Here is a 22,411-nt window from a genome sequence, read left to right on the forward strand (position 1 = left end):
ACAAGTTGCTTAAGAGAGAGAGGCAGATTCTTGCCCTACATAACTAATGAGTCAAAAAGCACTGCCAATGCGGAGTTTTCCTGGTCTCTGCATAAGTGCTGACTATTCTTTTTCTTTCAAGTTACACACTCTTTTTTTTTTGACACTATGGGGTCTGTATGGTTTTAGAGAAGTCACAGCTCCTCATCGACTCACCAACATTTCGATCTTCATTGTCAGTTTGAATTGTAAACATTTAAACTTTTTGGGACATGAGTTTCTTTGGGATTAAATATGCGTCTAGCCCCCAAGACTGTATCTAACTTAAACACGCTCGTTTTCTTCTGTCGAAACAGTAACATTTAGAGATGACAGTTCCGTGTGCGCTTTCTCACATGAGATTAGATGACAGCTTCCCTTCCTCCCGCAGACCATCAAGCCTTCAGACATTGCGACTGTCCGCACGCTGGGCCGGCCCCCTCACCTCATCATGCGGATCATGGACTGTGTGCTGCTGCTGTTTCAAAGGAAAGTCAACGCAGTGAAAACCGACCCGGAGAAGAGCTGTCCGGTTCCTTCCTGGCAGGAATCCTTAAAGCTGATGACTGCAGGGAACTTCTTACAGAACTTACAGGTGGGTGGCCCAGCAGTGATGGGCTAAGAGTGGACCAGACTGCATTGGCATATCTGAGTCCTTTAATGGAATAAGTTTCTAAAAGAATTTATTCAACATACATATTTTTGCTTACTATTTTTCGTCTTTATTAGGGTATAATGAACAAATAAAGGTTGTATATATTTAAGGTGTACAACTTGGTGTTTTGGTATATGTGTACATTGTGAAATAATATCCATAATCAAGCTAATGAACATATCTATCTCCTTACATAGTTACCGTTTTCTTTTATTCTTTTTTTTTTGTGATGAGGACACTTAAGATCTACCGTCTCAGTAAACTTCAGGTATTCAATTCAGTATTGTTAACTCCGTTCACATTGCTGTGTGTGAGGTGCCCAGAACTTACTCGTTATATATTACTAATGCCTCGTACCCCTTGACTAGCATCTTCCCACTTATTCGCCCCCAGCCTCTGGCAACCACCATTCTGCTCTCTGCATCCATGAGTCTGACTGCTGTAGATTCTCCATATGAGCGAGACCACACAGTGTTGGCCTTTCTGCTTATTTCACATAGCATATTGTCTTCCAGGTCCATGTTGTCACAATGTTAGGATTTCATTCTGTTTCAGGCTGAATAATATTCTGCCTATGTGTTTTGTACTATATTTTCAGAGTAGACTTTTTCTGTTTCAGATATAAGACATTATAAGCATTATAGTTTTTCCCGACAAATTTTAGTTTTCCCTCCCCAGCTTTGTTGACATACGATAGACAATTAGTTGCTCATATTTACATTGTACAATTCAATGAGTTTTTATTTTTCAATTATATTCGGCATACAATAATATATTAGTTTCAGTTGTACAGCGTAATGGTTAGAGATCTATATAACTCATGTATTGGTCACTGGCATGAATGATGTATTTCAATCAAAGTTTAAAAATTCTTTGTAAGGAGACAGTACATAGGTGCATATGTTATATACATGTGAATAGAAATATATCTATTTCAAGTCTCAACAGTAATTTTTGAGTATTAATTTATATCATTTTAATTTTATTATGAGATAGAATTTACATATAATAGCATGCACATATTTAAAGTATACAGCTTGATAAATATTTACATATGTAGATACCCATTAATGAACACTGAAATCAAGGTTTTTTTATTTGCAGATCCCAGAAATTTGCGTGCCAACCCAGTTAATAGCTTCTCCTAAGATAATTATTATTCTGACCTTTATACTAATAGTTTTGCCTGTTTTGAAATTTACATATATGAAATCATATGAAGACTTTTGTTTTGACCTCTTTAACACATCTGTGATATTCATTCTTATTATTGCACAGAATAGTATTTCATTCTGGGGAGAAAAAAGAACCAAAAAGCTCCGATTTATAATGTTTGTCAATTTCCATAGTGTAAATATCCCATAGTGGCCAATTTCAAGCTATAAAAATGATGCTGAATGTAGACTTGGGAAGAGATGTGTAATAGCACACCATTATATAGTATTTCTACCATATAGGTGCAGTAAATAGATATAAATGACCTCAAAAAACATAGATAGTAAAATGTAGTAAAAGAATTATACTATATATTATTTGACTATACATTATTTTTGTTTCAAATAAAATTTAATTGTAAGTTATATAATTTAATATTAATAATGGTTATCTTTACAACCAGTTTGCAGAATTTCTGAAAATTTAGCAATTGTTTCTCATGAGCTTGTGTAAATCGGCATCATCGTGAACACTAGTATGCTTCAATTTGTTTGTCCCTTGTACTGTTGATGAATTATTGAATTGCTACTAGTTTTTGGTTATTATAAATAGAGCTCTTATGGGTATTGGTCTGCAGGTCATTTGGTCAGCATGTTTGCGTTTCTGTTGGCTGTATATTCAAGAGTGGAATTTCTGGGTCTTAGTTTATACATTTAATCAAACTGTAGTAGATAGTGCTAAAGAGTTTCAAAAATATTGGCATCATTTTATGCACCCACCAATAGTGTATGAGTTGCTCCACATCTTCACCATTTTCTGCATTTAGCTATTCTGATGGGTTTGCAGTAGTATCTTATTATTGTGGTTTTAATTTGCATTTCCCTGATGACTAATGATGCCCTAAATTTTTTATTGGTTTATAAGCCCCTTGGGCATTCTTGTTAAATGCCTGTTTAGGTCTCTCATCCGTTTTAATTTTGTATTACTTTACAGAATTTCTTTATATATAAAATATGAGTAATTTATCATTTGTGTTTTGCAGACATCTTCTCCCAATTTCTACCTTAGTTGTTCATCCCGTTAATGGTGTCTTTTGATAAGCAGGTGTTCTTAAGTTTAATGTAGTCTAGTTTTTCAGTGTTTTCCTTAAGAATGCTTTCTGTGCTCTGATTAAGAAATCTTTGCTCACCATGGAGGCAGAATAAATGCTTCCGTGTTTTCTTCTAGAATTTATATTGTGTTATCTTTCATATTTAGATCTTGAGACAACTAATCGGGAATACCCAACCCACATCCGTTTCCCAAGCAATAACTTTAATGCTATCTTTCATTCATTTTTCAATTCAGCATCGCCCAGTGGGTGCTGTAGCTAGAGCCTATTACAGAAGCTATAACAATAAGTAGCTTATACAACTAGTGTCCACACAGATTTGTCCCAGAAAATTAAAATATGAGACTCTATGAAGTAAGTGCCACTGTGAAGGAATAACATGCTATTTGAGTGGAGAAGAGGTGGCGATTAACTTTGGGTGAGTTAGGGTGGCAGTGGTGACAGAGGAGACTCAAAAAGTTAGAAAAATGTGACAATGAATTGGACTTCGAATAGAATCCTGGCAAGTGACTCTGGGCTCCTGCATTATATATCTGGTGGCAGAGCAGATATAGATCTTAGAAGCTCCTTTGCTATTTGCTCTTCCCTTGCTCCCAAATATTCTGATTTTTCTTTTGGCTTCACTTTTTTCCACGTCTTCTTAAAGAAATTTGCATTAAAACAGGTCTGAATGAGATTGTGTTCTACCCTACATTATGTGTCTTCTGTGAAGATGTCACTGAATTATTTAGGTGCTAAATTTTTTTTCTATTTGGAAGACATTTAATCATCCTCTTTTATGTGCTGAAACACCACTTAAAAAAGATCCAATTTTATTTGTTTGGCCAGTATTTTCTTTTGATTCAAGATAGACATTTTTAAAAATTCCTTTCTGTTACTATTTAAAAACAATCGTATCGCTCCCGAAGATAACAATTTTCTCATATTCTTAATGGTTCTATAATTAAAAATTAATTCATCACCCTCAAGGCCTAATGTTCAAGTTATTATCTTCACATTTCAGAAAAGTTTAATAGAACTTCTGTCTGAATGTATTAAGGTTTTAGTTTCTGCTAAATGTTAAATATATATGTCCTCAGGCTGACTATACCCATGTGTATTTGTTTTTCATTGTTGATTTTATGGGTTTATAATTCACCTACTTAGGATTAATGACATAAAAATTTTATTGCTTTGGAAATTCTAATAACCGTGCGAGTGTTCATTGCTGCAAAAATTTCCTTTTTCCTTGGATCCCAGAAAGTTTATTTAAGGTTGGCATCTCTTGTCCACAGAAGATAAACTGTACTCTGACTTCTTTGTCGTCATTGCTTACTCTGTTTTCACCTATAGTACTTTTGCCTAATATACTGAAATAGTGACAAAATATCAAGTCATTCACCCCTTTCGGTTGTTCAGCAGTTTCAATGGCATTGTGAGCATAATGCGAGTGTGACTTCACGGAAAGAATAATTTTGACTTAATTTTACTCCTTTTCCATAGCAATTCCCAAAAGACACGATCAATGAAGAAGTGATAGAATTTTTGAATCCTTACTTTGAGATGGCAGACTACAACATCGAAACTGCTAAGCGCGTGTGCGGGAACGTCGCCGGTCTTTGTTCCTGGACCAAAGCCATGGCTTCCTTCTTCTCTATAAACAGAGAGGTGTTGCCTCTGAAGGTAAGCCTCCCAGGTAGAGCCACGTGACGCGCGTATCTGCCGGAGGTCTCCAGGTCAACTGGTCTTGTCTTTTCACACAACACAGCCTTTGGGGTTATTGTACTCGAGTCCCCAGAGACAGCAATGGCTAGAAAGACGAGACCCGAGATGTCTCTTTCTTCTCTGTAATCCTGCTCCGTAAGAATGATGTGAGCCTGTAAGCGTGGACTCTCTACAAGGATACTATGTCCAGTGCGGGCTGCTGGATATTTTTCCTACACAATGTCAACTTGAAAAAAAGAAACACAGAAAACTATCGTGCAGAACCCCCTGATAATGTCCAAGATCTCATGCCAGGGAAATCTACGAATTAGGTAGGGCTGACACACAGATGACATGACATAGTATTTCCTCTCCTCTTTGTCCCTCAGGAAAGAAACCGAATATCATCTCTTTGTTGTTTAATGCGATTTGAGAATATGCCTCTTTCCTTTTGAGTAATTGTATTTCTAAGCTTCATTTGTACCCACTCCCCCACCATTCAATGGCACTCAGTCTTCAGCAGAGGGAGAGACAAGCATATGTTTTGAAAATGGGATACCAGTGTCTCAAAACTCATACCTTAAGAGTTGGTTGGTTATTTCGCTTTTGTATGAGTCTGATCTCTTTCAACCATCAACTAAAATTCACTTAGGCTTATAAACCACCCAAGGAGTATAGTAATCACGATAAAAATAATCAAAAGTAGAAAGAAGATAGGGATTGAGTTGCAAGTTCTCTTTTATTTTCTAATTATTACCAGACCAAGACCATTTACTCAATGGTGGATGTACTGGGGTCCTCGGGCAACCTTAAAAGAAGAGACTCATTTGGCTCAGAGACTTTTAGAGCAAATAATTGATGTCATGCTGACATTAGGACCTGGGACCATTGAAGACCCCAGTATAGCTCAAAAATGAACATTCCGATAGTAACTGAACTGTGACCACCATATCAAAAGTTCAGGGCTTCCTTCACAAATTTTCCAGTGGGTAAGGATACATATTGTCTTTAAAGGAATTACGGTTGAATTCACGATGGATAGTTTTTATTTTGTTGTAGTCGTTTTAAATGAAATGAGCTAAAGTCTACAAAATAGTGGACATTCTGAAGACAGCTTACATAAGAACAAAGAGGTCTTCCCTATGTTCAGGACATTTCAGCAGCACCCAAACCCAGGACAATCTAGACCCTACCGTAGGAAGCGAAGAGAATTTCATCAGAAAGTGGGAACTTCTACTTGCTCCAGAGAAGTCTGTTCTGGGAGCGCCCTCCTACATTCTTAAGAGCATCCAGTATCGGCGTGCATTCATTTTGTCAGGTCGCTTCTAATGGCAGTCGGAAAAATACACGCGGTCACATGGATCCCATGTAATCACCGTGCAGGGAGAAGTAGAAGACAGAGTACAAGTTATCATTGGGCACCTCTGCTCGATATCTCAGGAAATACAGACTGAGGCCTCTAACGTCGCTCACTCCTGGAGGGGCTTCACGCACCAGCTCCTGCTTCCTCAGTGAGGCGAGATTAAGGATACTTATTAAATTCCAATTGGAACCTCTTCGTTGCTAATTAGTAATGAAGACACAAAGGGGCACTTTACTTTCATCTCACAGTTGTGCTCCAAGTGTCTTTTGGTAGTGAATAAACTTAAACATTAATTACAACTATAGCCATTTAGGTTCTATTCAAGTTTATTTTAATGAGATCTCTCCTTGAAAACTCTATGAAAACCAGTAAATACTAGTCTGTATAAACAGAATATTACAACGGTAAAGCCGTAAATGTTGCATGCCGATAGTAACAATAACAATATCTACTATTTACTGAACTCTTGTTATATGCCAGGTTCCAGACTTGGGTTTTTACATATGTTATTTAATCTACACTACACACACACACACACACACACACACACACACACACACACACACAACCTAGGAAGTATTTTGAACATCTCAGTGGAGAAACTGAGTATTTTGAACATCTCAGTGGAGAAACTGAGGCTCACAGAGTTTAAGTAACTTGAACAAAGTACTGCAGCTCCTAAGGTGAGCAGGTAGATCTGAATGATTCTATACCTTTTGGTTAGCGACTTTTGAAAGCTTCATTTAAAAAAAATTTTGAGCAAAGTCTTTGAAATATTCAAAATCTTTGGGACTGTGATAGTTTGACATTAGTGGGTGACTTTGGTGAGGTGACACAGGGACTTTGCTTTTCTTCCATGTTGAAGCCATGGAAACAGATGCAGCTTAGAGAAGAGCTGAGAAAAAAATGTTCCAAGAGGTAGTTTCTTTTTAGTATAATTTTATACTAAAAAAAGTATAATTTTAAAGCCATATTTTGGCCTGCCATTGGTTCTAATCAGTTATGGAACTCTTAACTTTTGCTTGAAGAATAATTCTGCCAAAATTTCAGAGCCTGAAGTTTTCAGAGAGAAAAATCATTAGATGAATATTTTTAAGATAATAATTTCTTCTCAAACACCTCAGAAAGAATGTGGGTTTAGTAGTGGATCTCCCCCATTAATGTCAATTTTAACATTATAAGACTTAAAAAGGAGTCATTCGATTTCAAAAAATTTTCAAAACAATCTAAATTCCTGTAAAAAAATCTAAAATTTTCAAAAAAAATCTAAATTTTCAAAACAATCAAAAAATTTTCAAAACAATCTAAAAACAATCTAAAAGCATGGACTATTTTCTATACCTCATCTTCTACTGATGTGGCTTTTGATTATGTGTATGGAATCTAATTTGTTAGCTTTCTTAAAACAAATATTTTTAATTGGTCACAGCTCAAGGTAGCAGTTCTTTTCTGGAAGGCAAGCAATATATGAAAGTTACAGGAGTGACATCAAGATGACCACTACCTACAAAACCTAGATCTTTATGTTCAGCAAACAGTTATTCTTTGCCTCGTTTTGACATTTTCATCAACAGCGATCAGTCCTTCTAGGCTGATGGTTTTAAATACAAAGACTTATTTTTCTCCCTACAACTCTCACTATTATAATGTTCTGTAATTTACCTATTACAATATTTAATATTGCAATATTTACTATTGTAATATTAATATTTAATATTGTAATATCATAATATTTAATAGTACAATATTTGGATCTCGAGATTAGCAAACTGTAGCCCACAGGCCAGATCTAACACGCTACCCATATTTGTATAGCCCATGAAATAAGAAGAGCTTTTATGTTTTTAAATAAGTACCTAAACAATAGTCTTGATTTTGCCTCTTGGGCCCAAAAGCCTAAAATATTTACTATCAGGCACTTTATGGGAAAAAGTTGCTGACTTCTAATGATTCTGATTTTCTTCCCATAAACATTTATGTCACGTTCTCATGAAGATTTGGTCTTGACTTAATGCAATTCGAAAAGACCTTAAAGATGGAACAAAGAAAAAGTATAGCCATGAGACACTGCCCGGTTTTCTCAGACTCTGAAATGCTGACTGTTTGGTTTGCCCACCTCGTCACCTCACGTGTGTCCTGTACAGGCCAACTTGGTGGTGCAGGAGAATCGCCATGTCTTAGCCATGCAGGACCTGCAGAAGGCCCAGGCAGAGCTGGACGACAAGGAAGCAGAACTTGATAAGGTTCAAGCCGAGTACGAACAGGCCATGACTGAAAAGCAGGTAATTGTTGTCTGGCTTGGAAGGGGCTGTCACATACCTACACGCGCGGCTATGCGACACCCTTCATTCCCTTTCTACTTTCTCACTCCAAGGGTTTGGTTTTCAGCAGGGATTCATTTAATTTATAAATAACGCATACACAGCACAGGATCCCTCACTAAACCCTAGAGTTTGTTTCAAACAGACACCAAGGACCTTTGGTGAGACGTCAGGATTTTTAGCCAAGACAGGAATCAGTTCTGGAACATGAACGTTCTGAATTTCCTTATTAACAGCATCTTTTGTACCATTTTTTTTTTTTTTTCAGTTTTTCAAATCATGTCCTTCCACTTATTTAATCTTTGAAAGAGCCTTTCAAGGTAGTCAGGATAGATGTTTTTATTTTTTCTCATTTTAGAGAAAGGCACTGAGCCCAGTGAGGACAAGAGAATGGCTCCCAGTCATAGGCCTGGGTCAGAGGGCTGGACTAGACCTTGGTCTTCTGATGTCTACTCTGGCTTCTCTGCTGGACTGATGTGACTGACCACAGGGCTATATCCGATGATGATGACCATCCACAGCCTTCTCAACCTATACATATTTTGCAGCTTTAGCAACTTTCAGAATCTAGATTTATGCTTTTTGTATACATTGGGCCATAAGCTCTTTATTTTATTTATACTAATTCTGGCTCCATTTGGGCCTCCTTCCTTCTGGTCATCAAGGCAGATTTAGCATAGACCTAATGTAGCTTAAGTATCATGAGCCCTCACTTGTGCAGGCCCCTGTGAATGCTGGGAGTGATGCATAGAGTGCTCTATGCAGAATGATTGGCAAGTCTCGGTGTGGAAGCATTCAGAGGGAACCCCTAGTGCTCCCCAAAGAAAGGCATCTGGGTTTCTAAGTCACCAGGACTTGTGAGCGATTTTTCTCCCCATCATTTCAGCTCTATGTCCCATTTGGCATTTTTGTATCTATGAGAAGACTTTAATGATTTTCTTAAAGTTGTCTCTAGATTATGTAAGCTTCTGGCCCCATAAAATCTGTTTTTGCCCCTGATGAATCCTATATTTGGTAAATAAGAGCTAGATTCACTCTCTTCTTTCCTTGATGATTTTATCGAATTTACCCTTGACCCTCCTCGGCCTTCTCTTGGCTGGATTGAGATTCCTGCTCTCTTAGTCTATTCCCTGATAATAATTTGGGTGAACATTTCAGTTTCACTATGTGCAGAATGTATGATATTTTGTCTTAAGTCCCCTGAAAGCAAAATAGGAGCATTTTAGAAGTTTTAAGGAGTTAATTATATAGTACCTATTTGGGTTTGTTACTTATGCCCTGTAGAATTCACTTACAAAGAGAAAATTAACATCGCAGTTTGAAAAAGTACTTTAGAAACTGTGAGGAAGGCACGTTAATTTTTGCCCCTTGGACACACATATCCAGGAGCGGGATTGAATGCAATAAAATATTTTACAGCCTCATGTTTATTATGTTTCACTTTTAGCATTTTTGCCTTCATTCATTCAATAAGCTTTTTTGTTTTTGAGCTCCTGCTATTTGTTAGGTAAATAGTCATATAGGACCACACAAGAACTGCTACTCTAAAGGTATGGCTCCGACTTAAAACTTAAGTTTCAACAAATGTCAAGTTTTTTTTTTTTTTAAGTTAAAAAACCTAATTCTGGCTGTAAGCTTGTCGGCCATTACCGTGCTGGAGTGAACTTGATCTTTAGTCATTTCGTTGTTCCTTGTCCCTCCATCAGGCTCTGTGCAAATTCTGGGGGTGTATGGACTCCCAGAAAACAGGGCAAGGGCCTTGAGTCTACAGTTCATGGTCACAGCCCGTAACCTCATAACCCCGTGTGGTCCCTGTAGGAGCGTGTGTCCTGCTTCTCTCTGCACAGGACAATACCTTCGTGTGGGGCCCGCTCCCCTAGGCCCTCTGGCCAGCTAGTCACACGCAGGGGGCACTGTGTGAGAGAGGGCTGGAGGGACTGTTTATGGGACCTGGAAAATTCTGCACACCCTCAGCCAGGCTGGGAGGGGAAACCCACTCCTCCCCTCCACACTCTCAGATGTTTGCTTCTCTTCCTCCCCCATCCCACCCGCCTCTCTCCCTCTCTCATCCGGTTCTGCCAGAAAACAAAAGCCAGGAGAGGAAGGGCTGGGGTATTTTCTTATTTGGCCACTTGGGAGTGGGCATGGGGAATTTCGGGAAGACAACTCAATCTTAAAAATATCTTTTACATGAAATGCTGTGTCCAAAGGTGGCAGAAATAAATGATGTCGCTGGCATCTTTCTTCTTGGAGAGAAGCAAACAAATGTGGGTCTTGTAGCTGTGGGGGTGAAGTTCTCGGCTGTGCTTTTTAGGTTTTCTGCATTAACTCTGCGGGAAGGAAAATGGAGTAGACTGGGAGGAACTGTAATAAATATCTTGCTTTTGAAATGCACTATATTTCCTTATTACGACAAAAGCAATTCACATTTCTTATAGAAAACACACATAGGTAACCCTGGAGATGTTTTTTTCTCTTTATCATTTCATAGCTGATCATGTAACTCGATTTACATACATTTTAAAATCCATTTAAAACTATAACAGAAAATTCAATACATACTGCTTTATAAATTGAAATTTTAACAATGATCTATCATGATTTTTTTCTTGCTCATAAACATTTTTATAAGATAATTTTTAATGCCTTCAGAGTATTCTTATTTATGATATACCATAATCTATTTAAATAATCCGATATTGTTAGACGTTTAGTGTATCTATGCTAAAAGTAGATGTATAAATTTATGTAAATATTATACCTGAATTGTCAGTGACTAGTCACATAGCTAAATCTTTATCCATATCCATTATTATTTCACTAGAATAAATTTTTTACAAGTAGGATTAGCAGTTGTTTCTTAAAATAGAGAAATAGAATCATTTTTTTTTTTTTTTTAACAACTAAGCCTGAGTGGCAGTAGTATGTGGAAGTGTTGGTTAAAGGTCTTTAGTTGACACAGCAGCAGTAGGGAGGGACTGGCGGAGTCGGGTGTGTCTAAAATTTATGAATAAGCTTCAGAACGGCACAATCTGAAGGTAAAATTTTGCCTAAAGTGAAAAGAGGTGTTAGATGAAGCGATATTCATGCTAGAACTTTAACGTGAGAATTTTCCCAATTTTTATATAGAGATATGCATTTCTTTGTACTTTTTGTGCTAGATGATGTTACCATGTATGCTTACATTTTATTTCTATTTTTCTTCATAAGGAAAGCATACATGTTGCAAATTTCCATGGCCTCTCAGTTGTTAACATCTGGGGAGGGTCTGACCAGTTGGCCCAGGGCCCTATCCAAGTCCCATGGAAATAGGCCCTGGCTGATAGCAGCACGCAGAAATTGATCACATGTCTCAGAAAGGCAGACCATATGTAATGTATAAGTCATATTTTTGAGCCAGAGGCTATGTTTATCTGAACAAAAGTTTTCTCCTGGTCGCGACCTTTTTCAGACCTTGCTTGAAGATGCAGAGCGATGCCGACATAAGATGCACACTGCTTCCGCGCTGATCGGGGGCTTGGCAGGAGAGAAAGCAAGATGGACAGAGCAAAGTAAAGAGTTTGCTGCACAAACTAAAAGACTCGTAGGTGTGTAAATTCCTTTGCTAATGAGATTATGTGTTGATTGTGATAGGGAGTTAGCAAATTTTAGCTTTAATCGAAATACAAACCAATACTTGATAACTTTAATCCCTCCTCCCCGTTTTTCTGTGTGTGTGTGTGTGTATGTCTGTCTGTCTGTCTCCAGCAATTTCAGAAAGATGAATATTATTAGTCTGGCATCTATGCAACCTTATATGATGTGTTAATGACATTTAATCCTCTTATTATCAGGTCACTTTTAAATTTAATGCGGTGATATTGGTTAATAAAATTATATAGGTTTCAAGTATAAAATTTTATAATACATCATCTATAGATCACATTGTGTATTCAACACCCAAAATACATATATCACATTGTGTATTCGACACCCAAAGTCAAATCTCCTTCCATCACCATATATTTGAGCCCCTTTGTTGAAAAAGGTAAAGAAGGTAAACTATCAGATCACTTTTGAATTCTATGAGTAAATGGTGATGTTGATCAAGGTTACTCTGAATGGGAGGCTTTGTCTTCTGAGGTTTAATATCTTAAACTCAGAAGTCATCCTCTCATATTCATCAAGAGTCAAAATAGTCCAGAGCTTGACTAGGAGCAGCCAGCCCTTGGTGGACCATTTGGATCCTCTTTAACAATGAGCTAAACTACTGCTTATTCACTAAGGCACAGCAACATGTGGTTACAGTTCGATTTCTGGAATTTTGTTTAAAAGAATGGTTATTATTTTTGTTCTTAATATTCTGCACAATTACAAGACTGATCATAAAGCGTTTCAGTGGTGTTTTATTTTCCATTTTAGGGGATGTATTGTTGGCCACGGCTTTTCTGTCTTATTCTGGTCCATTTAACCAAGAATTTCGCAATCTGCTGTTAAATGATTGGCAGAAGGAAATGAAAGCCAGGGAAATTCCATTTGGAGACAGTCTAAATCTCAACGAGATGTTGATCGATGCTCCTACTATTAGTGAATGGAACCTCCAAGGCCTGCCAAATGATGACCTGTCCATACAGAATGGAATTATCGTCACAAAGGCATCTCGCTATCCTTTGTTAATCGATCCTCAGACTCAAGGCAAGATCTGGATTAAAAATAAAGAAAGCCAAAACGAGCTCCAGGTAATCGCTGCTCAGGTATATTTATGCTTTTAGTCAAGTGTTATTGTCTCAGATCAACACGTATCTGAGAATAAAGAAATATTTGATATTTAGAGACAGTTTTACACATTAATATTTAGATAGTAATATTTAGAAGTAATTTCTGAAAATCGCATTATTGGTGGTTGCTTGGAGCTCCCCTGAGGCCATCTTTCAAAGGTTTCAAACTGTCTTCCGTTTGGCCTCAGGCTCTCTGATAAACGGAGCAGGGGTGGGGCGCCGCGTCACATTAAGTGTTAGCACTTTATTTGGATACTTCGTAACCAGTCCACGGTTATTTGTCACAGAAGTGGTGGTGGAGGAAAAGGCAGCAATGCCGCCCAGAGCTTTTACGTGCTTTCCAGTAAAAAGGGAATGATGGTTTGCTAAGGAAAAGAATGGAAACAGTGTAAGCTTTCTGTACCATTTTGCCAAGTGTACTTCTAAGTCAGGGTCTCTAACTTCTCTGTCTCCTGTGCTGAAATGCTCAGGCGCCACTTTCTCTCAGTTATCTGTGTGTTGCATCATGAGAGCATCTGTCAAGAGCAAACATTTTGGTCTGGCTTCTAGATCACATCTCTAAATCACAAGTACTTCAGAAACCACCTGGAGGACAGTCTTTCTCTCGGAAGGCCCTTGCTGATTGAAGATGTTGGGGAGGAATTAGATCCAGCCCTGGATAACGTCTTGGAGAGAAACTTCATTAAGACCGGGTCTACCTTCAAGGCAGGTTAAATCTGTTGTTGATGTATAGAACAGTTTACTATGAGGCCAGGAAAATGTGACATAGATGAGATTTTCTCAATAGGCAGCAACTCAAATTCAAGTCCGTGACAAGAGGCATTTGCTTTTCTCTTCTACACTTCCTGAGCTGGGATTCGAGTATTCAAAAGTAGTCCTTTTAGGAATATCTCCTTCACACGTGTAATGAATCTGACTCCATCTTGACGTTGGTCTGGATGTTTGGTTTCCAGGCGCCAGCATGCCCATCACCCCTTCCATCCCAAATCTGGGCCAGCTGTTAAGAAAATCTGGATACCTTCTCCTTTGGCACTCATGGGAAATTCACTTGACGTCACCCCCTATCTGTACCCATGTGTGGAATCCCTCCAGCCCCACTGTCTAACCATGACAAAACCTTAAAACAGCTGCCCATCCTGACACTCTCGAGTGATTTTTTTTGGACCTGCTTGGGAACCTAGCCTAATCTCCCCAGAAAATCTCATCATGTGAGTAATAAAACCTTTCTTGCCCCTTTGGTGCACGCCTGCCGTCATTAGCCTTGACTTCTAAACCAAATTTTATGCGAGGACCCCATCTCACTTCTGCAGTATGTTCACAACAGTTTTGGCGATAAATTCGATATTTATCGTAAGGTACAGATTGAATTTCCTTCTCTCCGACTCCCTCCCTAGCAGCTTGAAGCCCTGTGACTGCCCGATGACCATTTATTTCTTTTTTAGTATGAATTATCTCCAGGCATATAATTGTTTAAAGCGATACTTGGTCCCCTACTAAAAGACACAATGGAGTGAAGCTCCGTTCTATGACTTTTAACTTTCTCTTTATAAAAAAAGGTGAAAGTCGGTGACAGGGAAGTAGACGTGATGGGCGGCTTCCGACTGTACATCACCACCAAGCTGCCCAACCCGGCCTACACGCCTGAGGTCAGCGCTCGGACCTCCGTTGTCGATTTTGCTGTCACCACGAAGGGTCTGGAAGATCAGTTGCTGGGAAGAGTCATTCTCACAGAGAAGCAGGCGAGTAGGGCTCAGCCTCCTTTCTACATGGTGTTGTGACTTTTTCATTGGTGAAAACAATATGATTAAAGTCATACTAGGATTGAATTTCCCCTTTCACCCTTATGTTTTTTTTTTCCATTATTAATTGGCAAGTATCTTAGATAACCAGTAACCAGTTATCTACCTAATACGTTTCATCTGCATCTCACAGATCACATAGATCACCAACTGATTTCATATGGACTAATGATGCACCTGTGGGAATGAATATTAGTCTCATTTTCAGCTTCATTATTCTGGTTTTATATTACTTTATTTTTCTGAAGAGTTTGTTCTGTTGTGAGTTCTATTCACCTGTGGACGTTTAGCTTTCTAGTACATGTCTATTTTTTTCTTTTCGTTCGATTCATTGTTATGCTTTTGGAATGTAAAATTTAAATGTACGTAGATAACACATGACGTTATCAATTCTTATTTGTTATCTGAGAGAGGTCTATATATTCTTTATGAGAAGATGTTTGTGACCCTGGGTTCTCACTGAGCACCTTCTGGAGGCTTCTGGCTTGATTATGCTCAACAGGCATAACTCCAGATCCGTTTTCTCTACTTTTATTTTGTGGTAGGCCCTACCTGCAGGCTTAGTGCTGCTCAGTGTGGCAGGAACGGATGCTAGAGTGCCTACCACAGGTGATCTACCAAAGTGATAACACCTTCAAAATACCTACGCGTTTATTTTCGGGGCCTCAGTAGACGTGGCTGAGGAAGGTTAGCGTGGCCATGTCATTACATCGGTATGGAATGGGGGTCTTGATCCCCAGCATGTAATATTGTCTTTGTGGCAGGATACGGTCTTCGTATCTTAGGTTCTGCTTTCACCTGTGACGCTGACCTCAGACAGATAAGGGGCTCTGGTGGCAGTTTGAATAATATCCTTGCCCTTGGTTTTCTTTCTCTTCGGCTGAGATGAAGAGAGTCTCCCTGGAAAAAATAATATAGCCTGACAGGTTTTGGTTACGACAAAACACAGCAACACCAGCGCTGAGCCGTAATTGTTACAGCCGAGGTTTAAGATGAACCGAGGAGCACTTTAGCTCTGAAACGGCTTTGAACAGGCCAGGCCTTTTTTTCTTACTTCTGGAAAGTTGAATGTCTTGAAAAATTTACTTCTTTGCTATTGTCTCATGATCGGAATCTGTTCCAGGTTCGCAGAAAATAATTCTTACAAAGAAGTGTCACCAGAGCATGTGGCCCTCGTGTTCCTGTCATAATAGAGGGTCGTCTTACCCAGATGACACTTACCACATTATAATACAACGTGTAACCTGTATTTTCTTTCTTCATGCAAGAAGCGAGCTGTTGGACTTGACTTAGATAAATTTTGACGAGTGTAATTTCTGCAAGTAGCATGGTTTTGTTTTGTTTTGTTTTGTTTTGTTTTGTTTTGTTTTGTGCAGCATCTGTTCTTTCTACTGAATCCTGAATCTGCTCACTTTGCTGAATCTCCCCAGGCTGGGTGGGCGAGTGGGTCTGAGTGAGTCTCTGGTGCTTTCAGGGCACTTCTTGTAATCCAGTGACTCAGCCGAGAAGAGATTATGTCTGTGCCATATGGACACAGACAGAAAACGTTTTTTAAACTCCAAATTGTTCCTTTGACTTCAGTGACAATTCAGTCTCTCTGACTATGATCACTTTTGGGTGATTATAAACATAAAATAACAATTTAGAATGTTATAGAGCTGGGGAGGAGGGGAGCTATTGGAAGCCAGGAAGATCCCGCAGAGAGGGATTTGGTGTTGGCAGATATCGAAGGAAGTCCCGTAAATGAGCGACTGAAACAAATGGCAAGCCTCTTCAGTCAGGTGAGTTGTGCCCTCACTGGTGTGTACATTCTTCTCGTGACAATAAGAATGGCTTGGGACAATAACTTAGGATGCAGGAGAAAGACCACTGTTCTTTGATTCCATAAATTTAGCAGCTGTCCCAGTGTCCTGGGAACTGGGCAGCAAGGAGCATTTTCATGCGGGATCTGGTCTCGTGAATGCTCAGCTGTTCAGCCTGCGCTACCTGCAGGCTTATGTGCTTCAGAACCTCGGAGCATGTGAATACAAGGAAGGCAGACTTTTGAACCGACTTACCACTTTTCTGTATGCTTCAAGGCAGTCATTTTAAATGCCCGAGTTGTTCAAGTTCACATCAAGGCCATATTCGGTTGTTGACCTGATTGATGTACCTGTGGGTAGATTTAGACAGCCTGTTGTTGTCACCAGAGGTGATGTACTGAGACCATTTTAAATACACAGCAAACCAGTAGCCCTTCAGTAACTTTTCTTCAAAAAAAAAAAAAAATACTCTTAGGCTCACACTGAACTTGAGGCTCACTCTGACCTTGATCCTAGAGAACAAGTCAGAAACTCAAAGAGAACTATGTACTATTAGGAGAAAACCACCTATATCAACTAACAGCTTCTACTGGTCATACAATCAAGGCCTCAGAGGTCATCATTGCCCAGGATTCTGGATGAGCATACAGGTAGATGATTTTTTTCCTTTGCAGGTAGAAGGACCTGAACTTGGTGGAGCTGACATAGGAAATAATTTAATAAAGACACTAAACAGACATTATTATCACCAGCTCACTGGTGGTGGAGAAGAAAATAAATCTGTTTCTGAGTTCTGTTGTTTATCTTTTTGTTTTAATTAACAGTGCAAGGTAAAGAAGAGAAAGACTCTTTGGGAATGAGAGTCTGGATGATATTTAGAAATGAGAACTCTGGAAGGTCATCTGCTTCCTTTTATTGATTTTAGAATTTTGGTTACACATGCCGTTTATGTAGAATTTTAGTTTTCATTTTCATCTTTGTGGAGCCCCTTAATTTTTGATCACTTAATCCATAAATTGTACATTTAGGAATATAGCAATAAAAAATGAAAAATTTCCTTTTCCTTTTATCACTGTATCTCCTGGTATAAGCATAGTGTCACTGCTTTTATTATATAAAACTGCTTATGGAAAGGAATTTTATAGTAGCTTTTATATGTCACTTGCTTGTACTAATTTCTATATTATCTCAAATTTGAGATTCTTTTTTCTTTGTAACTTTTTTTTTATTAGTTTCAAGTATAAATTTGAGATTCTGATCTAGTAAATAAATGAATTAAAATAACTTACTCAGGAAGCTTCCAAATATAACCAAATAACAGATGGAGGCAAAGGGGATACAAGCAGGTTTTGCTTGAGTTGCTGAATCTCAAGGAATTAAGAATTGATGCGAGTTCTGAGCTTTTGTTTTGCTTAAAGAGAGAATTTTCCTTTTCTTGAATGTTCCCAGATCTGAAGCACTGTGCTCAGACCTCACCACAGCTGTTCACCCAGCGCTGTTTGACCGACTAGAACAGAAAGTTGAGGCCACTGGTCTTTGCGCCTTCATACAATTTAGATACAACCTGCATTTTAACTTCAAGGCTTTTCAGTTACCGAGAGAGGATTTTCACATCTACAGTTCTGTAACCAAGACACACCTAGGTTTTTAAATACTATTTACTCATTGTCCTTCCCATTTTTTGATTCTTTTGTTAGCTTCACAGTTAGAGTCTCTCATATAACAATTTGACTTTCCCATACAGTTTGACTCGGGGCCTGAAGTACACCTTCTCTGTTGTTTCCCAGCCTCTGGGCTTCGTGCCTCCTCTGGCTTGTTCAATGTCATGGCCTTGGCCTTTTCCTCCCTCCCCGACCCTCACCAGCCCAATCTTTTCTTTCTTTTTCTTCTATTGTCTCTCCCTCTCCAAACTACCCGGAGGAAGAAATAGCCAATCGGGACAGTAATCTTCCAAAGCCATTCCCTCCCCGGCTACCTATAAAGGTCCTTCAGAAAAGACACAGATCTTCTCTTTTCTTGGGAAGAATAGCGCTTTTTCAGGCCATGAAGTTTTTTTCATTTAAATGTATCAGCAGTGGTAGCACAGGTCGCTTGCCTTACTTTTTGGACACTTGCTTTTCACAGAATTGGTTACTATTTCAACTAGCAAGTTGAAAATAGTCACATTTAAACAACAACAACAAGGCTCTTTTAAACAAGAAACTAAACGGAAGTAAATATATTTACTCTGAGGCATATATATTTATCTTCAAATGTATTTCAATACATTTTCAAATATATGTTGCCTTCAAAACAAGCTTAAATGTAATTACAAAAGTCACTTAAAATGATTTGACTTTAGGAAAGAAATAGATAGTAAAGGGGATATTGGTAATATTTTAGGTAACTTTCATATCATTTGCTACCAAGTCTTCTTTCCTTCATTATTTCTCCTTCTCTTATTTTGATGTCCATACTTTCTGCAGTCAAATAGAAACTACAGTACGGGAGCTTGAGGGCAGCCCTGTAGGCTAACTTTTGAAGGAACGCCCAAACGATAGCTGTTAATTAAGGAAGAAAATATATTTGTGCAAATTAATAGGAATTGGAGAAAGAAAGAACTCGTCTTCTGGAGGATGTAACTGCAAATAAAAGGCGGATGAAGGAGCTAGAAGATAATTTGCTTTACCGTCTGACGAGTACCCAGGGTTCCCTGGTGGACGACGAGAGTCTCATTGTTGTGCTGAGTAACACAAAAAAGACGGCTGAGGAGGTGACACAGAAGCTGGAAATTTCGGCAGAGACCGAAATTCAAATTAACTCAGCCCGGGAGGAATACAGACCTGGTGAGTTTGGTAATGAAGGACAGATGTCACAGGAAAATGAAGACAGAAAGAAATGAGAATGAGAGAAATGGAAGGAAGGACGTTATGCCAATCATTGTCCAAAGCGGGGCGGCCATTTATGTTTTGCGACATTTCCGTTCGGTGAAACTGAGATGAAAAAATTGTGCAATCATGTAAATTTACTAGACGCTTGTAATTTGTGTAAGTTGGCATAACTTTTCGGGTTCCTCCGAACTTATTTTTAAACTAGAAAGTAAAGAGGGAGAATTTTTAAAGAACATGTGACAATAACATAGTGCAATCTGAGGCATTAGTGCAGCGTTTGTGGGCTGTTCACTAGTTATCTTCGGCAATAGTAAGCCAGTGTTTCGTTCACGGTCTTTGTAGCAGGAAGGTAGTTCTCTGGCCTCGTGGGAACTCTTGTCTTATCCACCAGTTTGCAAATCGGTGTTGTTCCTTGGTTACTAGAGGAACCTGCTAAAAGCATTCAGTCTCCTTGAGTAAGTTATCATGCCTCCTGGAAAAATGATTGAAACAATATCGTCGACTGGTGGAGAGTCAGGTGCATCCGCTTTGAGATGCCTTGTTTTGCCAGCTCAAGGCCAGGGTTGGGAATGGCTTCTTCATGACACTTAAAAATGAATGAGGCCCTTGTTGGTGCCCACACAACATACTGTGTTTTAAAACCTTCGATATCCCTTTAGGTGTTTTTTCTACAAAAACAAAAAAATAGTAAAATGTATTTATAAGGGATCTAGAAATTCCAGAATGGAAAGTGCCATTTGATGAACACAAATAGCAGACTACTTACACAAAGCCTATAAATAAGATTTAAGTACACAGAATGAACGTCACTCTAGACTCCCATTGCTGGTACAGGGTCATTGATAAGATGTAAAAGTGAAACTTGTTTTCGTTGAGCGTTGAGGCTGATCTGGGCCTGGGCCGTTTCTTTTTCGCCCTGGTACCTGCAGCCTTATTCTTTGTCTTCCAGTCGCCACGCGGGGCAGCATCCTTTACTTCCTCATCACCGAGATGCGCTTGGTTAATGAGATGTATCAGACTTCACTCCGCCAGTTCCTCGGCTTGTTTGACCTTTCCTTGGCCAGGTGCGTCTGGGCTCAGGAAGCCAAGCTGAATTCTGTATTGTGGGCCAGAATGATGACTTTACATTTATAACTTCTTTTCCCTTTGCTGCTGAGTCTTACTCTTATCATTTTTTAACTCTAAGATTAGCATAATTACCGGTGTGTTAACAGATCATTCTCATGTGTCATATTATGCTCGGAGAAAGCTCCACCAACTGTTCATCCACTGATTGATTCCTGTGGTTTCACGTGTTTCTGTTAAACAAGGAAATTCCCAGGACATTGTCATGAGTGATAATGCCCTGCAGGAAAATTGATTTAGACAACGTGGAAGACTCTACTCTGTCATTTCATGTTGAGTGGATACTTGTTATTTTAGATTTAGGAGGCTTATCCTTGACGTGTAAAAAAAAAAAAGTATCAGCCCTCCAAAGTTACTTATTCTCCATTCAGCACGTTTTTATGGGAAATTGAAAAAGGCAGTGCGATAAGCCTCATTTAAATGTTCTTTGTTCCAGGTCTGTCAAGAGCCCCATTACAAGCAAGAGGATTGCTAATATCATCGAATGCATGACCTACGAGGTCTATAAGTACGCCTCCCGGGGTCTGTATGAAGAGCACAAATTCTTGTTCACCTTGCTGTTAACCCTAAAGATCGACCTCCAGAGGAACCGGGTCAAGCACGAGGAATTTCTCACCCTCATTAAAGGTCAGCATGGCTGGAGAAAGCACTGGACACCAGTGCAGTTGTAGGGGTTGTCGTGAGGGTCCCGTGCAGTGTTTCCTTCTGGCTGTAACAGTTTCCCTGCATTTCTTTGAAGATTGCATTTCCAGGAGATATTTTATTTGTTCATTGATTGTAAGAATATTTATTGAGAAGCTACTGTGTACTGGGGCACAGAATGGGCACTTGGAACACATCAGTGAACAACGAAAAAGAAGAAAAAGAATCTTACTTTTGTGTGTGGGGGGGCATGCAGATAAAAATAATTAATAAGTAAATTACGTAGTATGTGAGAAGCTAGTAAGCACTATGGAACAAAAAAACACAGCAGGATAGGAGAGATGGGAGTTACAAGGCGTGTCGGGTAGGAGAAGTTTAAAATTCTACATGGGAGTGGGTCTCGAAGTAGAGACCCATCTCTGAGAGCTGGACAGGTAAGCAAAGGCCTGAAGGAGCGGGAGGTGCTGGCCCTGGGGACATTTATCGTGTTGAAGGAACAGAAGCCGGCATCGAGGCCTCTGGTGGAAGCAAGCAGTATGATGGAAGGAAAGCAAAGCAAGCAGGGTGGCCGTGGCAGAGTGGGCGGGCGACTGTGCAGCTTGTCGTGTGGACATCCATGAAGCTTTGCGCATGGACGGGGCCCCTGCGCCAGTGGAATAAGGCAGCCCGAGGAAGGCTCGGAAACAGAAATGCGCTATCACATTCTTGAATGCCTGCCTGAACAGTAAATATTTGCAATAACTGTGGGAATGATGGTGGGGATCTACATGGTTTTATTATACCTTTCTAAGCAAAGTTTTTAAATATAAGACACAACTTTGTCTTGGGGGTGGGGGCTTATAACGTAACCTGGAGAGTAGATTTGTGGACCCTGATGGGGCCAGTAGGGAGCGTGTGTGGATATGCAAATGCTGTGCCTGGGGGTGTGTAGGTCCATAGTCCTACGTATACAAATGCATATTCATGTTCATATACATATGCATATGCATATCCATCTCATAGCAACAAAGACTTATTAGACTTGAACTTAGAAAAGTATGATTTATGTACGATTCTCTCCTCTGTCTGTCTCTCCCTCCTTCCCTCCCTCCCTCTCCCTCTCCCTCCCTT

General features: G+C 39.2%; 1 protein-coding gene across 1 annotated transcript in view; it reads left to right on the plus strand.

The window, feature by feature from the left end:
- DNAH5 (dynein axonemal heavy chain 5) overlaps window positions 1–22,411 on the plus strand; it is a 223,620-nt gene that overhangs the window by 167,521 nt on the left and 33,688 nt on the right. Inside the window, exons 58-66 of the mRNA XM_023532947.1 lie at window positions 4,422–4,601; window positions 8,130–8,267; window positions 11,758–11,893; window positions 12,708–13,024; window positions 13,613–13,768; window positions 14,620–14,802; window positions 19,246–19,489; window positions 20,484–20,598; window positions 21,096–21,286. Coding sequence (XP_023388715.1) covers window positions 4,422–4,601; window positions 8,130–8,267; window positions 11,758–11,893; window positions 12,708–13,024; window positions 13,613–13,768; window positions 14,620–14,802; window positions 19,246–19,489; window positions 20,484–20,598; window positions 21,096–21,286 — 1,660 coding nt within the window. The remainder of the gene's footprint in view (window positions 1–4,421; window positions 4,602–8,129; window positions 8,268–11,757; window positions 11,894–12,707; window positions 13,025–13,612; window positions 13,769–14,619; window positions 14,803–19,245; window positions 19,490–20,483; window positions 20,599–21,095; window positions 21,287–22,411) is intronic.

This window comes from Pteropus vampyrus, unplaced genomic scaffold, assembly GCF_000151845.1.
Source record: "Pteropus vampyrus isolate Shadow unplaced genomic scaffold, Pvam_2.0 Scaffold94, whole genome shotgun sequence".
NCBI lineage: Eukaryota > Metazoa > Chordata > Mammalia > Chiroptera > Pteropodidae > Pteropus > Pteropus vampyrus.